At 42.0% G+C, this 16,996-nt stretch overlaps 1 protein-coding gene across 1 annotated transcript in view; it reads right to left on the reverse strand.

Annotated features, from left to right (window-relative positions):
• LOC138259744 (cathepsin W-like) overlaps positions 1–16,996 on the reverse strand; it is a 233,480-nt gene that overhangs the window by 115,572 nt on the left and 100,912 nt on the right. The window contains exon 6 of the mRNA XM_069207635.1: positions 8,225–8,311. Coding sequence (XP_069063736.1) covers positions 8,225–8,311 — 87 coding nt within the window. The remainder of the gene's footprint in view (positions 1–8,224; positions 8,312–16,996) is intronic.

Genomic DNA, 16,996 nt, shown 5'->3' on the forward strand with positions numbered 1-16,996 from the left:
CCAATTAGGTGTGAGCCAATCATGCCAACTTTAGAAAGGAAGAGCACCTGCACTTTAGCACTGAACCACAGTATTAAAGGGCTCAGGGTCCTAGAGCCAACAGCAAGAGGTCAGAAAAAAATAGGAGGAAGGATACAAAAAGTTTGGGGATGACCCTGCAAAAAGGGCCAGGTCTAACAATGATAATTGCCCCAAGGATGGAAGATTTCAGTACTAAGACAGGCATAAGAAGCTGATAGTAAATTGCATTATATGTGAGCCTGGAGTAGTGGGGAAAATGCTATAGGCACTGAGAGGGTGGTAGACCCGAGAGTGGATGTAAAATACATTCCCTTGCTGACCCCCCATAATGTGGATGCATTTTTGACTTGCTCCTGTTAACAGTATCTTCCTGTGATTACTGGGGGTCTGTGCAACACCTGGGAGGAGGCTGCCTCTTGTCTTATTGCGTGGTGACCCTTTGGAGTAAAGAGGTGGGCAGACAGTCCAGAACTGTGGAAATTGGGCCATATTACTGCCTGAATCGCTGCACTGTGATGCCAAAAGGGGACCTAGTTTTCTCATGCCCCCTATTCACTAGTGGGGTGAAGCGAGTCTCTGGCCAGTAAATAGCCACTTGGCTGCAGGGACCTGATCAGCTGCTGTAATTCTGTGGCTGGTGAGGTCCCAGCTCTGTGCATTACCCTAATGTGCATGTAGACACTCAGCTAAGTGACAATCTGCACCAACCATACCCCAAAATGGGCAAAGCAGTGGACCGAAAGCAGTACAAAATCACGTTTGAGGATGTGCGGGTGGGAGGCTGGGCAGATGAACAGACTTTGAAACCACCCAGGAGATGCCAGCGACTAGTGAACACCAACCTACTGAAGAGGAGATTGACATGAAATCACTACTTGGTGAGATACAACACCGGACGATGCCTTTTGATCGCAAGATAGATTCACTGACTGTGCGAATGGACACAATAACTCAAAGATACAAAATCATGAAAGACGCATCTCAGAAGCCAAACAAAGAATCTACAGCGTGGAAGAGGATCAACAGACATGCAACAAAAAACGCGTTCAGATGCATAAGGGCCTAGCCCTAATAAATGCAAAGAATGAAGCTCTCAAAGAACTCTCTCGAAGGAATGATCTATGCATAATGGAAGTTGCAGAGTCCACAGCAACTGGGGAAATAGAACTCTATGTACAGGAAATGTTGGTGTCCCTGTTTGGGGAGGTAAGCTTTTCCAAACTGTTAATTATAGAGAATACCCACAGCTCACTCACACTCCGTCCTCCCCCAGGCATTTCATTTCTACAAGATACTCACCTTACACCTATTATGTCATCCTTCTCAACCTATGCTTGGGGAGAGGCTATCCTCGTCAGATGAGGCATTTTCCACTCCAACTGATCTGCTCGCTGAGAGATGATATGGGCAGACATGTCTTAGTCAAGCCCACTGGAATTATGTGATTGTGCAGCAGCAGCGATTTTCAAATAATTATAGATTCGCTGCATTTGCCACATGACCCATCATCTGTCACATACTCTGCAGATTTTACCCAAAAAAATTGTTACTAGCTCAAATGGTTCAAAAGTTACTAAAAATGTAGCAACACGCGTTGCTGTACCGTGAAAAGCCCTTTGCGGAGCTGGACTGGTCTCCTTCTGTTGCTTATTGCTATATTTGGTGTTAAACTGTTACTAATGAGGTGCAACAAATGCCAGACTGTGTAAGTAAGTTTAAAAATTATGAAATAATAACATTATACCAATATAATGTGCCCCATTATGCTGCATAATTTGCCTTTTCTTGCTGCATAATTTTCTCAACCCTTTGCATATTTTGGCCATCTCCTGTCCCATAGTTCAAGTGGCCCTGGTCATAGTGCAGGTTGTGTTATACTTCAAACATGTCACTTTGGTGAACATTTACTGCCCAAATGTGGATGACCCAAAGTTTTTTTGTGCCTATTGGGTAAAGGTCAAAGAGTTGTCACGCAAGTACTTATATGGTGTGGGGACTTCGACTACTCTTGACCCTCCCGTAGACAGACCACATACATCGTCTAGGGATCACTCATCAGCTAGTAAACCCAACAACAACATTATCGGGATCTATGAATTGGCAGATATGTGGAGCAGTACACATCATGGTACAGGGGAGGAAACGTGTTAGTCAGCTGTCCACAATATGTGGTCTAAACTAGGTTAATTGCTCATAGCCTGAGATATTAGTTCCGGGGTGAGGACAGTGGAACACCAACCTGTACACTTTCTGACCACTCCTCGGTGGCACTTGAAGTCTCACTGTCGGATGTGTCTTCAGTGACAAGATTATGGTGCCTGTCACTGATGATACTCTTAGATAGCTGTTTCTAGGACAAAATACGAACCAACATTCAGAACTATTTCACTGAAATAGAGGGGCAGTCACAACACTAGTCACACTTTGGGAGGCTTTTAAAGCACTTTGGGAGGCTTCTAAAGTGGTGCTAAGAGGAAACTGTCTGGCTAGGCAAAACTGGGTGCTCAAGGCATTACAGCAACAAATGGCGACCTTGGAGAGGGACATCAAAGAAACGGAGTGACAGTTGACTAGAAGCAGTCATCATGGGGAAGAGTTCAAATGAAAAACCACCGAATATAACAAACTTGGTGAGCGAGAGGTCAACTATTTAGGCAAGTACACGCAAGCCTGAGCATATGGGGAAGGTGAAAGGCCCTGGAAAGCACTGGCCGCTATCATAAGGAAACCTTGGGTCACGAATGACATCCCTCCAATCATACATGATGATGGTCAATTGCAATATGAAGCAACAGAAATACGGGTGGTGTTTCATGCCTTCTACAGTCACCTCTGAACCTCTAAATGCACAGGTGCTCCTGAGCAAGTACACAACCACCTTCAAAACAAATAGAATTCAAGAAGGATTCTACTGGGAAAAGTAACAAAAACGTTTTTTACAACAAATTATTTAATAAAGGGTCAAAGAATCCCTTTTGTTCAATTATGTTTAAATATAGCTTGCATCAAACTCTTAATTCATGTAATTGTCAAGATTTTAACCCATAAATTGTTTGAAACCGGGTTTTCCCCGGGACAACAAGGATGGAATACAACCTTGGAAACCACATAATGGTTAGCGGTGTTACTAGTAGAGGTCGTTCGTCCTTGTAGGCATGCAGAACAGGAACTATCCCATGTATTACCCTCTGAGATACACGCAAGTAAAACATATACGCGGGTTGAAGCATCGACAAAGAAATAAATTATAAGCTTGATGCAGATTGAATGTCAGAGGCCAAAATAAGGGGTTGCAAATTGCTCTTTTTTTAATAACAATGAACATAATAGTTCACCGGCTCTTATTGATATAATATATGTTGTACATTGTTTTGTTGTAATCTGACTTTCACGAGCGCTGTGCCGATCTCATTGTGTAGAACGCCCATATACAATGCTGTTGTCTTATGATTCTTAAATATAGTTTGTTTTGCATAAGTGGTGTGTTATTCTAAGTTAATATACTATCCGCTAATGGGGATTTTGGACCCCCTACTAAATATTTTATTGTTAAAAAACCTTTTTGTACTTTTCCCGGCAGAATCATTCTGGAATTATATATGTAGTAGACCCAGATTCTGAAGGTTACAGGGTCCACACGCAAATATTTAAACTACTTAGAAAACACGTTGCTTGCGTAGTAGAGTATAGCGCAAAGTGAATTTTTGGTTCACGCTCTCACGATAGACGAAATAAAAGACACTATCCGAGGGCTGCTCAACGGAAAGGCCCCCGGTCTGACGGCTCACCTGCTGAAAAATACAAAACCAAGGGCCAGATGTAGGAAACAGTTTGCGACTCGCAAACGGCAAAAATTGCCGTTTGCGAGTCGCAAACCAGAGTTTCCTATGCAGAAATGCATTTTGCGAGTCGGGACCGACTCGCAAAATGCATTTCCGACTCGCAAATAGGAAGGGGTGTTCCCTTCCTATTTGCGACTCGCAGTGGTATGCAATTCCATGGAGTCGCAGTTACCATCCACTTGAAGTGGATGGTAATCCACTCACAAATTGGAAGGGGTCCCCATGGGACCCCTTCCCCTTTGTGAATGGACCCAAAAATATTTTTTCAGGGCAGGTAGTGGTCCAAGGGACCACTACCTGCCCTGAAAAAATTCTGAAACAAAAGGTTTCGGATTTTTTTTTAAGTGCAGCTCGTTTTCCTTTGAGGAAAACGGGCTACACTTGAAAAAAAAAAACTGCTTTATTTAAAAGCAGTCACGGACATGGAGGTCTGCTGACTACAGCAGGTCTCCATGTCAGTGAGTGCCCATAGTCGCTATGTGGCTGCAATTTGTGACCCACCTCATTAATATTAATGAGGTGGGTCTTTGCGACCCCATTGCTTGGTACCTACATCTGGCCCCAACTGATCTGTTAGCGCTGGTTTGCTAACTCTGGTTCTGGCTGTTGCGCTGCATTGCATCAAATCTTAATAAATATGCCCACACGTGTTAGGGCTTACAAAGAGTAATAACGCACGACAAAACCTCAAAATATTGCATTATTCGAAGATTAGATGGGGAGACATAACGAAGTGACAACACAAGTGTGAAAAATGTGAAACAATTGTGACATTGAGACAAGGGGAAAAGTGTGCACTTGCAGTGGTGCCAGTAGTAGAAGTGGCCACTACAGTGCTGGAAGTGGGTGGCACCTCCTAAGAAAGAACTTTGGGTTCTGGCCCTTCTGAGGTTTTTTATACACATTAGGCACACAGATTTACCAGAGAGGGCCAACAGACGGCCTCCCCAGCTCGGCGCAGGTAAAAAGACCATTACGCCAGGAATAAGCTAACACTAGGCACCAACCCTTAGTCAAGTCATGGCCCAAGCACGAAGACAAAAGGCACCCCTGCTAAAATGAGCGTCACACAGGGTGCATCGCTTTTCCTGCAGGGCATGCCGCATCTTCAGCATAGTTGAATACTCTTCTGGTTAAAACCTAACTTGGCCACATTTTGTTGAGTGCCTACGTCGCATGGTCAGGAAACTACTACATACGTCGTAGAACAATGAAATCAGGGTAACACAATGACACAGGCACAAGGAGCTTTCGGCCTCATTGTATTTTGGGTAACAAGCATAACACAAAAACCTAGTTATATGTCTTTGAGTAAGACTTCATTACATCTTTTTTCAAGATGGTTTATTTGTTTATCTCACTGTGCTGACGGTGGTGGTGTAGTGGTAGTTTTTTTCTTTTTAGCACAACAGATTATAGTTTAGTTTATCATTTGAACTAAATACAAAGGACTCGTTTTCCTATGAATTGATGGAGGTTAACCTGTTTGTTAGCTGTCCATATACAAATACAATAAATCATTCATAGTGAGTAGCTGGGGTAGCACATTCGGCGACGTAGTTTCGGGGGCTGGGAGTGTGTTTAATCAATTTATTTTCTGGCAAATAGTTGTGTACAGGTGCTTTCAGCCAGGTATGGTGGGGGGGGGGGTCTGTCAGACTTCATCAGGAATTTTTACATAATTACAGACAAAAAATGCGCACTCACACTCTTTTCCTCTCTGCTTAGAAAGATTTAAAAAATGTTGGTTATTCCACAAAATATTTATATAGAAATGGGGTCTCTAGTTGGCAGTCAGTTTACACCCTGTCTACCTAGGGACCCTCGCTCTAGTCAGGGTAAGGGAGATACACAGCTCAGATAACCCCTACTCACCCCCTTGGTATCTTGGCACAAGCAGTCACACTTATCTCAGAGGCAATGTGTAAATGCTTTGCACAAACATATACAGTAACACAGAGAAAACACCACAAAATGACTTAACACCAGTTTAGAAAAATAGCCAATATTTATCTAAATCAAACAAGACCAAAATTACAAAAATCCAGCACACACAAGTAAAGATATAATATTTTAAAGTAACAGTAGTCTTAATCCATAAGAATCAATGGAAACATTGTTTTAGCACAAAGTACTGGGTATGCATCAAAAATAAAGCTGCAGAGGTGAGGGTGCATCAGAAAAGCAAGTGATGCATTGATTCCTTAATCACAATTGAGGCCGTGCACCAATTCTTTCCCCGCTGGGTAAGCAATGCATTGATTCTTTCCTTGGAGGAAAGGGATGCGTAGATTTCCAGAAAGCAGCTCTGGTCTGTGCGGTGACATTGAAGATTTGACACCCAGGGACAAGGCATGAAAAACCAGATGCACGGCAACCATGAAGTCATGCTGTGCTGGCGATGTGGAGTTTTTGCAGCCGCGAGGCAGGTGCTTTGTTGGTTTTACAGCCGCGAGGCAGGTGCTCTGTTGATTTTTCTGCCGTTTGGCTCTGTTGCGTGGATTTTCACTCTGGTTCTGCCAGCCTTGCCTTCCAGGGACCCAGGGACTGGATGTGGCACTGCTTGGCAAGTCAGGGGGTCTCAGCAAGAGAGCTCAGGTGCTGGCAGATGAAGTCTGTGATGTCCCTGAGACTTCTTAACAGGAGGCAAGCTCAGCCCAAGCCCTTGGAGAATCTTCACAAGCAGGATACACAGCAAAGTCCAGTTAAGGCAGAAGCAATAACTCCAGGCCAACCTAGAAAAGAACACACAGCAAAGGGGCAGTATTCCTCCTCACAGCTCTTCAGCTGATCTCCTTGGCTGAGGTTCCTCTTGATCCAGAAATGTTCTAAAATTGAGGGGTCAGCAGTCCAATACTTATACTCATTTCTGCCTTTGAAATAGGTAAACTTCAAAGGAAAGTCCTTGTAGTGCACAAGCCCCTGCCTCTTCCGTGCCCTGCCCCAGCCACGCTCTAGGGGGTTGGAGACTGTACTGTGTTAGGTCAGGCACAGCTCTTTCAAGTGCAGGTGTCAGCTCCTCCCTCCCACTCTAGCCCAGGAACACCCACCAGGTTATGCAGGACACACCTCAGCTCCTTTTGTGTCACTGCCTAGAGTGAATTCACAAACAGCCCAACTGTCAATCTGACCCAGAAGTGGATTAAAAGGTATTTAAAGGCAATCTCCATGTTAACCTATTGGAGAGATAGGCCTTGCAATAGTGAAAACCGAATTTGGCAGTATTTCACTACTAGGACATGTAAAACACAACAGTACATATCCTACCTTTTAAATACACTGCACCCTGCCCATAGGACCGCCTTAGGCCTAACGTAGGGGTGGTGTCTATGTAGTAAAAGAGAAGGTATAGGCCTGGCAAGTGGGTGCAATTGCCAGGTCCAACTGGCAGTTCCAAATTGCCCACACAGACACTGTAGTGGCAGGTCTGAGACATGTTTACAGGGCTGCTCATGTGGGTGGCACAATCAGTGCTGCAGGCCCCCTAGTAACATTTGATTTACAAGCCCTGGGCACCTCTAGTACACTTTACTAGGGCCTTGCTAGTAAATCAAATATGCCAAGCAGGGATAACCAATCATAATCACAATTTAGATAGTGAGCACTTGCACTTTGACACTGGTCAGCAGTGGTAAAGTATGCAGAGTACCAAAACCAGCAAAAACTAAATCTAGCACATAATGAAAAATACAGGAAGCAAAGGCAAAAATACAGGGGAAACAACACCAAGGATACCAGGTCTAACACTTGTGTTTTCTCTCACTGACTACCCCTGCCTATCCACATTCATCTGCCTTTCCCCTCCCCTTTAGCTCCTCACATGTGCCCTGCTTGTCGTACTTGTTGGAAAATCTGAATCTTACTGACCAAGCTCTGCTCCTGAGCACTGTCAGCATGTCATTGTCCAGTGTGAATGCATGTGAGGGACTCTGTGAAGCCTGAATTTGTCCCAGACTGCCCAGCCTCGAAGAGGCGGATACAGTACTGCAGCCATAGGTAGTAGCTGCTCACAGAGCAGATGCAGACTTGGGACCTCCTCTTTTAGGACAGCACTGTGAGCCTCACAATATATGCTGAGGAGTCGTTCTGCATGACAGATACTGAGGTGTGAAAAGAGCTTCAGAGAATTCAACATGAAAATTCCACTATTTCTGATAAAGCGTAAGCATGTAGAACATTCCTAAAATAACCAATCCTGAAAGGATGCAGAGGAGTGGGTGCACTTTTTTAAAGACAGGCGTCTTAATATAGAGGTGGCCTAGAGCTGGCTGACAGGAGAAGGCCAATACTCACGGTTGCTCAGTGTAACCAATACAAGGTAGCGATCCTAAATAATTATTGAATTTGCAGTTAGTACATACCTCGTTGCAGAACTGTCATGAAGGCGTCCCACACCCATCCTCCTTTACAGCCATCGCTGCTGGCACAATTGTCGCAGTCAATGAGCTCTGAAATGATAAATGTCATTACCCATTACCTGAAGGCCCATGCTGGTAGAAACTCAAGTCAAGGAGATGATTAAAATGCACAGGTCCACAAGCCCCTAAGTCAGGGAAGGCACTGGCCTCCACTCCTCTGTGGAGAGCCAACAGCCTTATTTCGAGATCCCCACCTGCCTGATTGACATTTCTGGGGCAGTAGGGTGGATGCACTGAAAGCACGGGCGAATGCTGAGCAGTCAACATAAACAATGATCATCCAAACGTGATTGTCTAGTAACTAGAGATAACATGTTTATCAAGGGACACAACAGCTGGGGAGTGCACAGTAGCTATTTTCCACCTGTTTTATTATTATTTAGGTGCAAACAATTCCACGAAAACAGTTTCAGTGTGCTGACATAATAATGCAAGTTGCATCGTGAGAGGGACATTCTATATACAGGAACTCAACTACTTTTATACAAAGATTGATATAGAAAATTAATAAACAACCACTTCATGGGGCATTGTAGGTTTATATACTATTTGCCATTATATAACCACACAGTGATGCTGTTCAATTTAACAGTAATATTCATCTATACTTTATTTTATCTCATTAAATGACAGCCTTTACTTGGTGTGCAAGAACATTAAGGCCCTGATTTATACTTAAAAAAATTACCCCTAACCTGCCCAGAGTCATTTTCTAACACAAAACCATCCATACCACACGACTCTTGTCTTAGAAAAGACAGGAGTCATGCCCACCACCCCAATGGCCAGCACAGGGGACCAGGGTCCCCTGGGCATGGCCACTGCACCCAGTGCCATTTAGGGGATCCCATTTCAGGGCCCCCAATGGCACTTAAAAAAAGCAATACTTACCTGTACTTACCTATACTTACCTGTGATGGGGTCCCTCATCCTCCCCTGTCCCTCTAGTGGGGGTGTCCCTGGGGCCTGGGTAGGGCATCTGTGGGCTTATTCCACCATGGTGGTCCATCATGGAAATAGGCTCACAAGTCTCCTAAGGCCTAACCTGACCCAGGCGTTAAAAAAGGTGCAAAGCAAGCTTTGCACCATTTTATGACCCCTCCTCCCTCCTGTGCATGATTTTAGCATGGGGGGGATAAATATGGCGCTAAGGCCATAGAGTCATTTTTTTCACGGGAATGCCTACTTTGCATCTCATTGATGCAAAGTAGGTTTCCATGTCCAAAAAATTACTTTAACTTCATAAATTTGGCGCTAGATGGGTCTAGCGGCAAAGTATAAATATAAATATGGAGTTAGTTTTGCACCGAATTTGCGTAAAACAAGTATAAATATGCCCCTTAATTGGGTAACAGTAACATAGTAATATACGGTATTTACAACACTTAGAAATAACTAAAGTGCAGAATGAATTGCTATATAAAAAATGTAGTTATTGTACTTGAAAACGGCAGAAGTGCAGAATGAATGTCTATATTTACACTACTGATTATTGTTGTTTTTACTAAATTGAGGTGGCTATAATTGCTTAGCCTTTGAAATTGCTTGTGCACAGACTGACTCAGCACAATTCTACTGGCCATTTATAGGCACAAGCCTAAGATGACACTGGCTCTTACCCAGCAATACTTGCCTTTCAAAAGGCACAATCCTTACGTGTCTAACCTGTAAACCAATCCTATTACATTATTGGCATCTATTTCAGGAGTCATTAAAGGCTTCGCTAAGAAAAAAACAAGCTACTTACCTGTATACTGTAGTTATCTATTACTGATATCTTTTATAAATTCACATGCTTAAATTTGTTGTGGAGGAAGGAGTCTAACGGTATTATAATAACAAGCAGTTCAAAACATGTTATGCTTTAATACCGATACCTCAGATTTCTTACACATGAGTGTTTATTATGTGACAGAGATGAGCTCATACCAGGTAGGAGGGTTAAGAACTATAGTGTACACGTTAAATAACTTGTTTTTTCTTCAGTATTGGGTCTTCCATAGAGTTCCACGCTTGAATCAGAATAGCAAGCAGTAAATACGACTTGTATAGATATGAAGTATTGTAGAAAAATTTCAGTTTTGCATTACTTACCAAATTAGGAGAGGTTGGAGGGAATCGTGTGAAAACATTTACATTTGTTAATCAGCTCTCATTATGAAAAAAGGTTGGGAAAGATTGCTTGCCCAACTGAATAAGGACAGTAGTGTTAAGTAAACACATGGATGTTCTTCCATGTAGCATGCTATGCAAATCTTTGACGGGGGACACCAGAAAATATTGCAGTAAAAGTTGCCATGGTCCTTGCGGAATGAGCCATTACAACCTATTTTTAAATGACAGAAGACTATGCTAGCTGAAACCCAACGTGCTACTGTCTATTTGGAAACAGCATACATCTTTCCTGGGTGACCGTAGGCAACTAGAAGTTGATCAGATTTTCTAAAATTCTAAGGTCTGTCTGTCAATGTAGAAAGTGAGACAACTATGTAAATCCAGAGTGTGGCGAATTCCTTCTGTTGCAGTCTTAAGATCTTTGAAAAAGGTCCAGAGTGCCGCTGGTTTATTAAGGTGAAATTCTGATGGTGCCTTAGGAATAAATATGCACATGTATTCTTATTATGACTTTGTTGTCGCAGTATTGCAAATACAGCTCTTTGGTAATGGGTGCTCCTATCTCTCGCACACTCCTTGCTGTTGTCAGACCAAGTAGGAGAAATTTCTCCCAAGACAGGCATTTCAAATCTGCCTTGTGAATAGGTTCAAAAGGGTGTTTTGCTAGCTGTGTTAAAGCAGGCTTAAGTTGCAATAGAATAGGAGGTTTTCTGATGGGGGCCTGAAAAGATCTTCAGTAAATCCCTTGACAACTGTTAGACCTGACAGCCTTAGGGTGGTCTTCCCCTCAACTATATGCCTACCTCCTCCACTTTTCTGACTTCGTTTCTGCTGGCTTTAGGACTCCGTGCACTTTACCACTGCTAACCAGTCCTAAAGTGCCTGTCCTTGCTCACTTATATCATGGTAACGTTAGCTGAACTCCAATTGGCATACTCAATTTATTTATAAGTCCCTAATAAAGTGCACTGCGTGTGCCCAGGGCTTGTAAATTAACTCCTTCTTGTGGGCCTGCAGCACTGATTGTGACACCCACTTAAGTAGCCCTCTAAGCATGTCTCGGGCATTCCAGTGCAGAGCCTGTGTGTGCAGTCTTGCACTGCCAGGTCAACCTGGCAAAATAGCCCTTTTTGCAGGCCCAAACCTTCCCTTTTTATTCATATTTCACTCCTAAAATAGGCCCTGAACAACCCAGAGGGCAGGGCAAAATGTATTAAAAAAGCAAGACATGTAGGTTTAAAATGCCCTGGTAGTGAAAAACTCCTAAAGTCGTTTTCACTACAGCAAGGCCTATCTTTCCTATAGGATAACATTGGGATGACCTTATTATATTTTAATAAGTTTGTCAAGTTTGGTGTCTCTGGACTCACAATTTAAAATCACAGCTTATGGTGAAGTTGTATTTTAAATTGCAGTTCTGAAAATGCCACCTTTAGAAAGTTAAGACAAGTGAAAGTGCCAACAAGGTATTTATTGTGACATATACTATTGAATCAATTAGTTAAATATTTAAGATGTCCAAAAGTGGCATTAAAACTGAATTAAGTAGCTATTTAACACGATAGAAAGAAGAAGACAAAAATGAGAATGAAAGTGAATATGTTGGGAAACTTGTACTTCAAAAAGATAAAATATTTAAAACAAAATTACAGAAGTTCAAATATACATCTCAAGATACATTGACACTGTATAATTCTAATACAGTTAAATTCTTCTGCAACATAGGTTGATGTGTGGACAACCCATTTTTGAGCAACTGAGACTGTCTCTCACAAAAATAGAAGGTTCACAATCAGTGTTAATGAAATTCACAGTGGAGAGTCAGTTTATGCGTTGATGTTTTGGTCTCGGTCGTGAAACATCAATGAGACCATCTTCAGGACTGTGTCTTTCTTATGAAAAAGAAGGACTACCATGAGACAAATATGGGGCAGTACTCATCAAAAAGAGAAAATACATATGAAGCAGATAATAAATAATCTGTTAGTGAGCTGATGAAATAGGAGGGACATTCTGAGCAGAGCACCAAACGCAGAACTGCTGCTCTAGGCTTTGTAATTTTGTTTTCAAAATCTCCTGTGGCCTTTGCACATATCTATCTGCAATCTTCTGCGATGGCAAGGAGATGGCATTCATTGTGCTCAGGAGCCAGTCGAATAAATTGAGTGATATTGGGTTTGGATGTAACACTTAGCCCTTGTCCATCGTTAAGAGTGCTGTAACCAGGTTGAAAGGAATGAGAGCACACTGAAAGGTGAAGTAGCTCTTTCTACCAGTACTGTCAGCGCCATGTTGGGGATATCACAATGAGATTGCATGGCTCTTCTTTAATTGTATTAGCTTCAGCACCATAAGAATTGGATGGAAAGTATAGGCAAATAATCCCATCTATTCTATGTGAATGCATTTACCTATGATCTATCTTAAGGGAACCTGCTGGCATAAAACTATCACTTGAGGTTCTTGGTGGTCACAAACAGGTCAAGGTTCAGAGTTCCTAATCTTTGAAATATAGTTTTTAATTGGCGATTGTCTAGTTCCCATTTGTGACACTCCTTTGAATTTCGACTCAGGGTGTAAGCACATTGGTTGCTGGTACCTGGAACATGTTCCACTTTCAAAGATATCCTGTGGTTGATACCCTAAATTAATTTTTTTTGTGCCTCTCTGGACAGTAGGCTTCACATTGTTTCTCCCTGCTGGTTTATGTAGTAGATGACTGTTGTGTTGTTTGTGTGTACTAGTATGGAGTATCTCAGAGTTCTAAGAGATTGATATGAATTTGAGATTCTTGAAATAACCATTGTCTGTTGACTCTTAAGTCCTGAAGGTGAGCTCCAAGCCTTCTAGGGATACATTTGTGGTCGATACGAAAACAGGAGGTGAATAGAGAAAGGTCAGTCCTGTTCGTTTTCTTTTGTCCACAAGGGCCATCTCTTCATGTTTTTTGTGATCTTGACTAAGTCCTCAGAGGATCTTTGGTATTACGACCATTGGTGGTCTAGTTCTACCTGGAATGGTCAGATTGGCAAATTGGAATCACAGGGTTGCACAATGACAACTTGCCAAGGAAGAATGTGTACATATCAAATGAAGTAGATTATTTTTTTGTGATTTGTGAGCATGAGCTTCTTCTTTGTGGGAAAGTCTTTCCCTGGTTTCTGTTTAGTAATGCTCCAAAGAGGTTTTTCCATTTTAGTGTTAGAGGAGATTTTGCCTTGGTGAGGTTTAAACCTATATTGTTGAAAAGTTGAAGAAAACATTTATTGAGACTCTTGTCTTCCAAAAGGCTTGGGCCTTGACAAGTCAATAGTCATAATAATGGAAAATTTGGTGACCCAATCTTCTGAGATAAGCTGCCACTGATATTATGCATTTCGTAAAGATGCGTGGAGCAGATGAAATCTAAAGGGAGAACTTTGAATTGGTAATAGTGACCGGCCACTTCAGATCTTAATTATTTTCTGTGGGCAGAATGCATTGACATGTGAAAGAAGCATACTGGAGGTCTAGGGATGTCATGTAATCTCACTTGTTTAATAGCTGTTGAACTTTCTGAAGAGTGACCATCTGAAATGATTGCTTCTTTAGGATTTTTCCAGCTGTCTTAGATCTCTAGCATTGGTCTCCTTTCACCTGATTTCTTTCTTATAGGGAAAAAAACTTGAGTAGTAACCTAAGTTTTGACTGGAAGTAGGGCACAATCTTTATTACTAATTTCATTTCAAATTGTGGTAGATGTAGCATTGATCTCCTTTGAGGTGGGGTGTAGGGTGCAAGGTAAGACATTCTGTGGTGTGCCTGTTTAGATCTAATTCCATGACTCAGTTGTCTGTTCCAATAGCCCTCTAATGTTTGTAGAAGTTTGATATTGGTCCATCTATCGATTGGTGAATATCACCAGCATCTAGAAGATGTCTGCTATCGTTGTGGGGTCTTCGTTGTTCTCTGAGGCACCTGTCTGGAGTTAGCTGATAGTGAAGATTGTCTATTTCTTAATGGCGGTATTGCTGGCTGTGACTTTGCTGAATTGAGTGTTAGCATTGGTATTAATAACGCTGGTATCTGCCTCTATAAGAAAATTGACGTCTCCCTCTAGTACACCAAAAAGAGTGGATTTTTCCTTGGACTCCTAAGGATCATGTGTGTTTGTGTCTGTTTTGATAGATTGTAAAGAATTGCCAACATGATTTCCAAACAGTACTTATCCACCAGAACGTATGTTGATAATCTTGGTCTGGACCTCAGAGAGGAAAGACGTTGATTTGAGCCATCCCTGATGCCTAAGAACTGCCGCTCCCCTAACTGCTGAAGCCAGTGGAGGTTGTATCCATTGCTGTGTTGATGATCTTGGAGGATGCTTTCTCTTCCTCTTGGATAACAACCTTTGTCTCATTTCTCTTATCTTCTGGAAGGTGTTGTAGGCTAGAGCTCAAGTCCAACCATATTTGTCTATCATATATGCAAACTATGACTAGAGCATTAGAGGTTCTGACGGTAGTAGCCGCCATAATCGAGAAATATTTTCTCACGTTATCTAGTCTCCTTCCTTCTTTGCAGACCAAGGGTAGAATGATTCCTCAATATTCTTTGGTCTACATGCATGACCACATATTCAGGTCTTGAGTGGCCTATGAGAACAGATTGAGACTATTCTGGAGCCTTGTATTTCTAATTGAGGCTCTACATAATAGCTGCAACTGTCGCTAGGTTCTTCATATTCTTGAATCTCTCTGCCCAGACATCGTCAATAAAAGGGATAGACCTTACAGATTTTCCAATTGTTTCTTCTAAGTCATACAAGAAACCTTCAGTTGGTTTGGTAGGCAAAGGAAAGTCAAAATGTTTTGATATTCTTTCACACAAAGCATGAATTCCATCTATGACATCTGGAGGTGCCATAGCCTGAGGTGGAGTACAGGGAGCAAATAACAGAGCTACGTAGTCATCCCACTCTGTTCCTTTGTCAACTGGAAGTTAATCCGGCATTTCACTCTCTTCCTGTTCGTTATCAGAGTATATGTCCTCATGTGGAGGTGGTATGAGAAGTCTTTTAGTAGGAGGCTCTACTAATTGATTTGGTAACCTTGGACTAGTAGAAGATATGTTCATCTTTGTTGTATGGGGTGTTGAAGGGTGAGAATGTGTTTGCATCACTGGTGATTTGGGTTGTTCAAAAATTGATAATTATAAACCATTAACATTAAGCATAAGTCCTTAACCCTAGCTGTGGACACCTGCATCCTGGGTTCATCATGATAGTGGTCACTTTCTTCTATAGAGTTGTTCTCACAGTGTTCCTGAAAAGATTCTATGTCTCTGGTTTGCAGGGTTGGCCAAGATGGTGGCTGTCTGACAAACAAATATTCCTCTTGTATATTCTGATTGTAATCATTATCATCATTATAGTCTTGATATTTAACTTTTAGTTGTAATGGGCTATTAGCAGCTCCAAAGAGACCCTCATCATCAGAGTATTCTGAGTGTAGTAAATGCCTTCGTGGATAAGGCAACACTTTAATGGCCAATTTCTATTCCGGGAGAATTGGCACTAAAACGCCCTTATCTGAAATAAATATGACCTTTGAAGGTCTTGTTGTTCAGTCTGTCGGTGAAGTCTTAATGAGTTGATGAAGACATGTGTCGATCCATCAACTGTTCTCACGTCATTGACGCTGAGGCTGTCAACACTGTCACCATCCACATTGTTGGTGTCCTAGTCATTGTGATAATAGATCCATGCTGTGTCACCATTTTCTTCGTTGAAGGAGTAGTCGACGATGTTTCTGGTGATGGAATCCTCCCTATTTATCCTTTGACTTTACCTTTTGGGATGGAGTTGAGAGTTCTGAGTGAGCATCTAGAGACTTGACTCATTTTCCCTGTGGCTTTCTGAAACTGCAGGCATAGAAGTTGCAGGTCTACGAGACTACACCTCATTGCTCATTTGTCTTCTTTTCTCAGACCCACCAGAATGTTCACATTGAGAAGAATCCTTAGGAGAATTTTCTTTTGAATGGTCTTTTGTAGTGTCTTTTAGCCTTTTTTGAAGTATTTGGTTCCTTTCTGAAAATTGAATGTCCCTGGCTTTAAAATACTGGAGCCATAAATGATGTCCAGATTCTCCTTGTAGAAGTGTCTTGGTACAGAAAGTGCAACAGATGTTGCACTCTTTAGGCATGTGGGAGGGGTGTAGACAATGAAGACATACTTTGAGGGATATTCTGAAAATAGCCTTAGGTTCTCACAGGATCCATAAGGCCTGAAGAGATACTTTTTAGGAAATTCTGCCATAATCTGTGTCAGGTGAATTCACCTAGAGGTGAGTCAGGTTGTTGTGGTAAGCTGTTGAAGGATCAAATTTAGGGAAAATATTTGAAAAAAGTTTTCCTGGCCCTTGAGGGGAGAGGTGCTGGTCTTCATGTACTGTGACTGGCTGAATGCTGTACCTTTTCTAATGATGTGAACAGGCTAACAATGTGGTCTTTCCAAGCTACTTAAGCTTAGCTTTTATACATATTTCTATAATAGTGTGAGACTCCCAATTTGAGGATAAGGGTGATTTAAGCATGTGAATCTAAGGAAGATCCAGTACTGGAG

The sequence above is a fragment of the Pleurodeles waltl genome, chromosome 9 (genome assembly GCF_031143425.1).
Source record: "Pleurodeles waltl isolate 20211129_DDA chromosome 9, aPleWal1.hap1.20221129, whole genome shotgun sequence".
Taxonomy (NCBI): Eukaryota; Metazoa; Chordata; class Amphibia; order Caudata; family Salamandridae; genus Pleurodeles; species Pleurodeles waltl.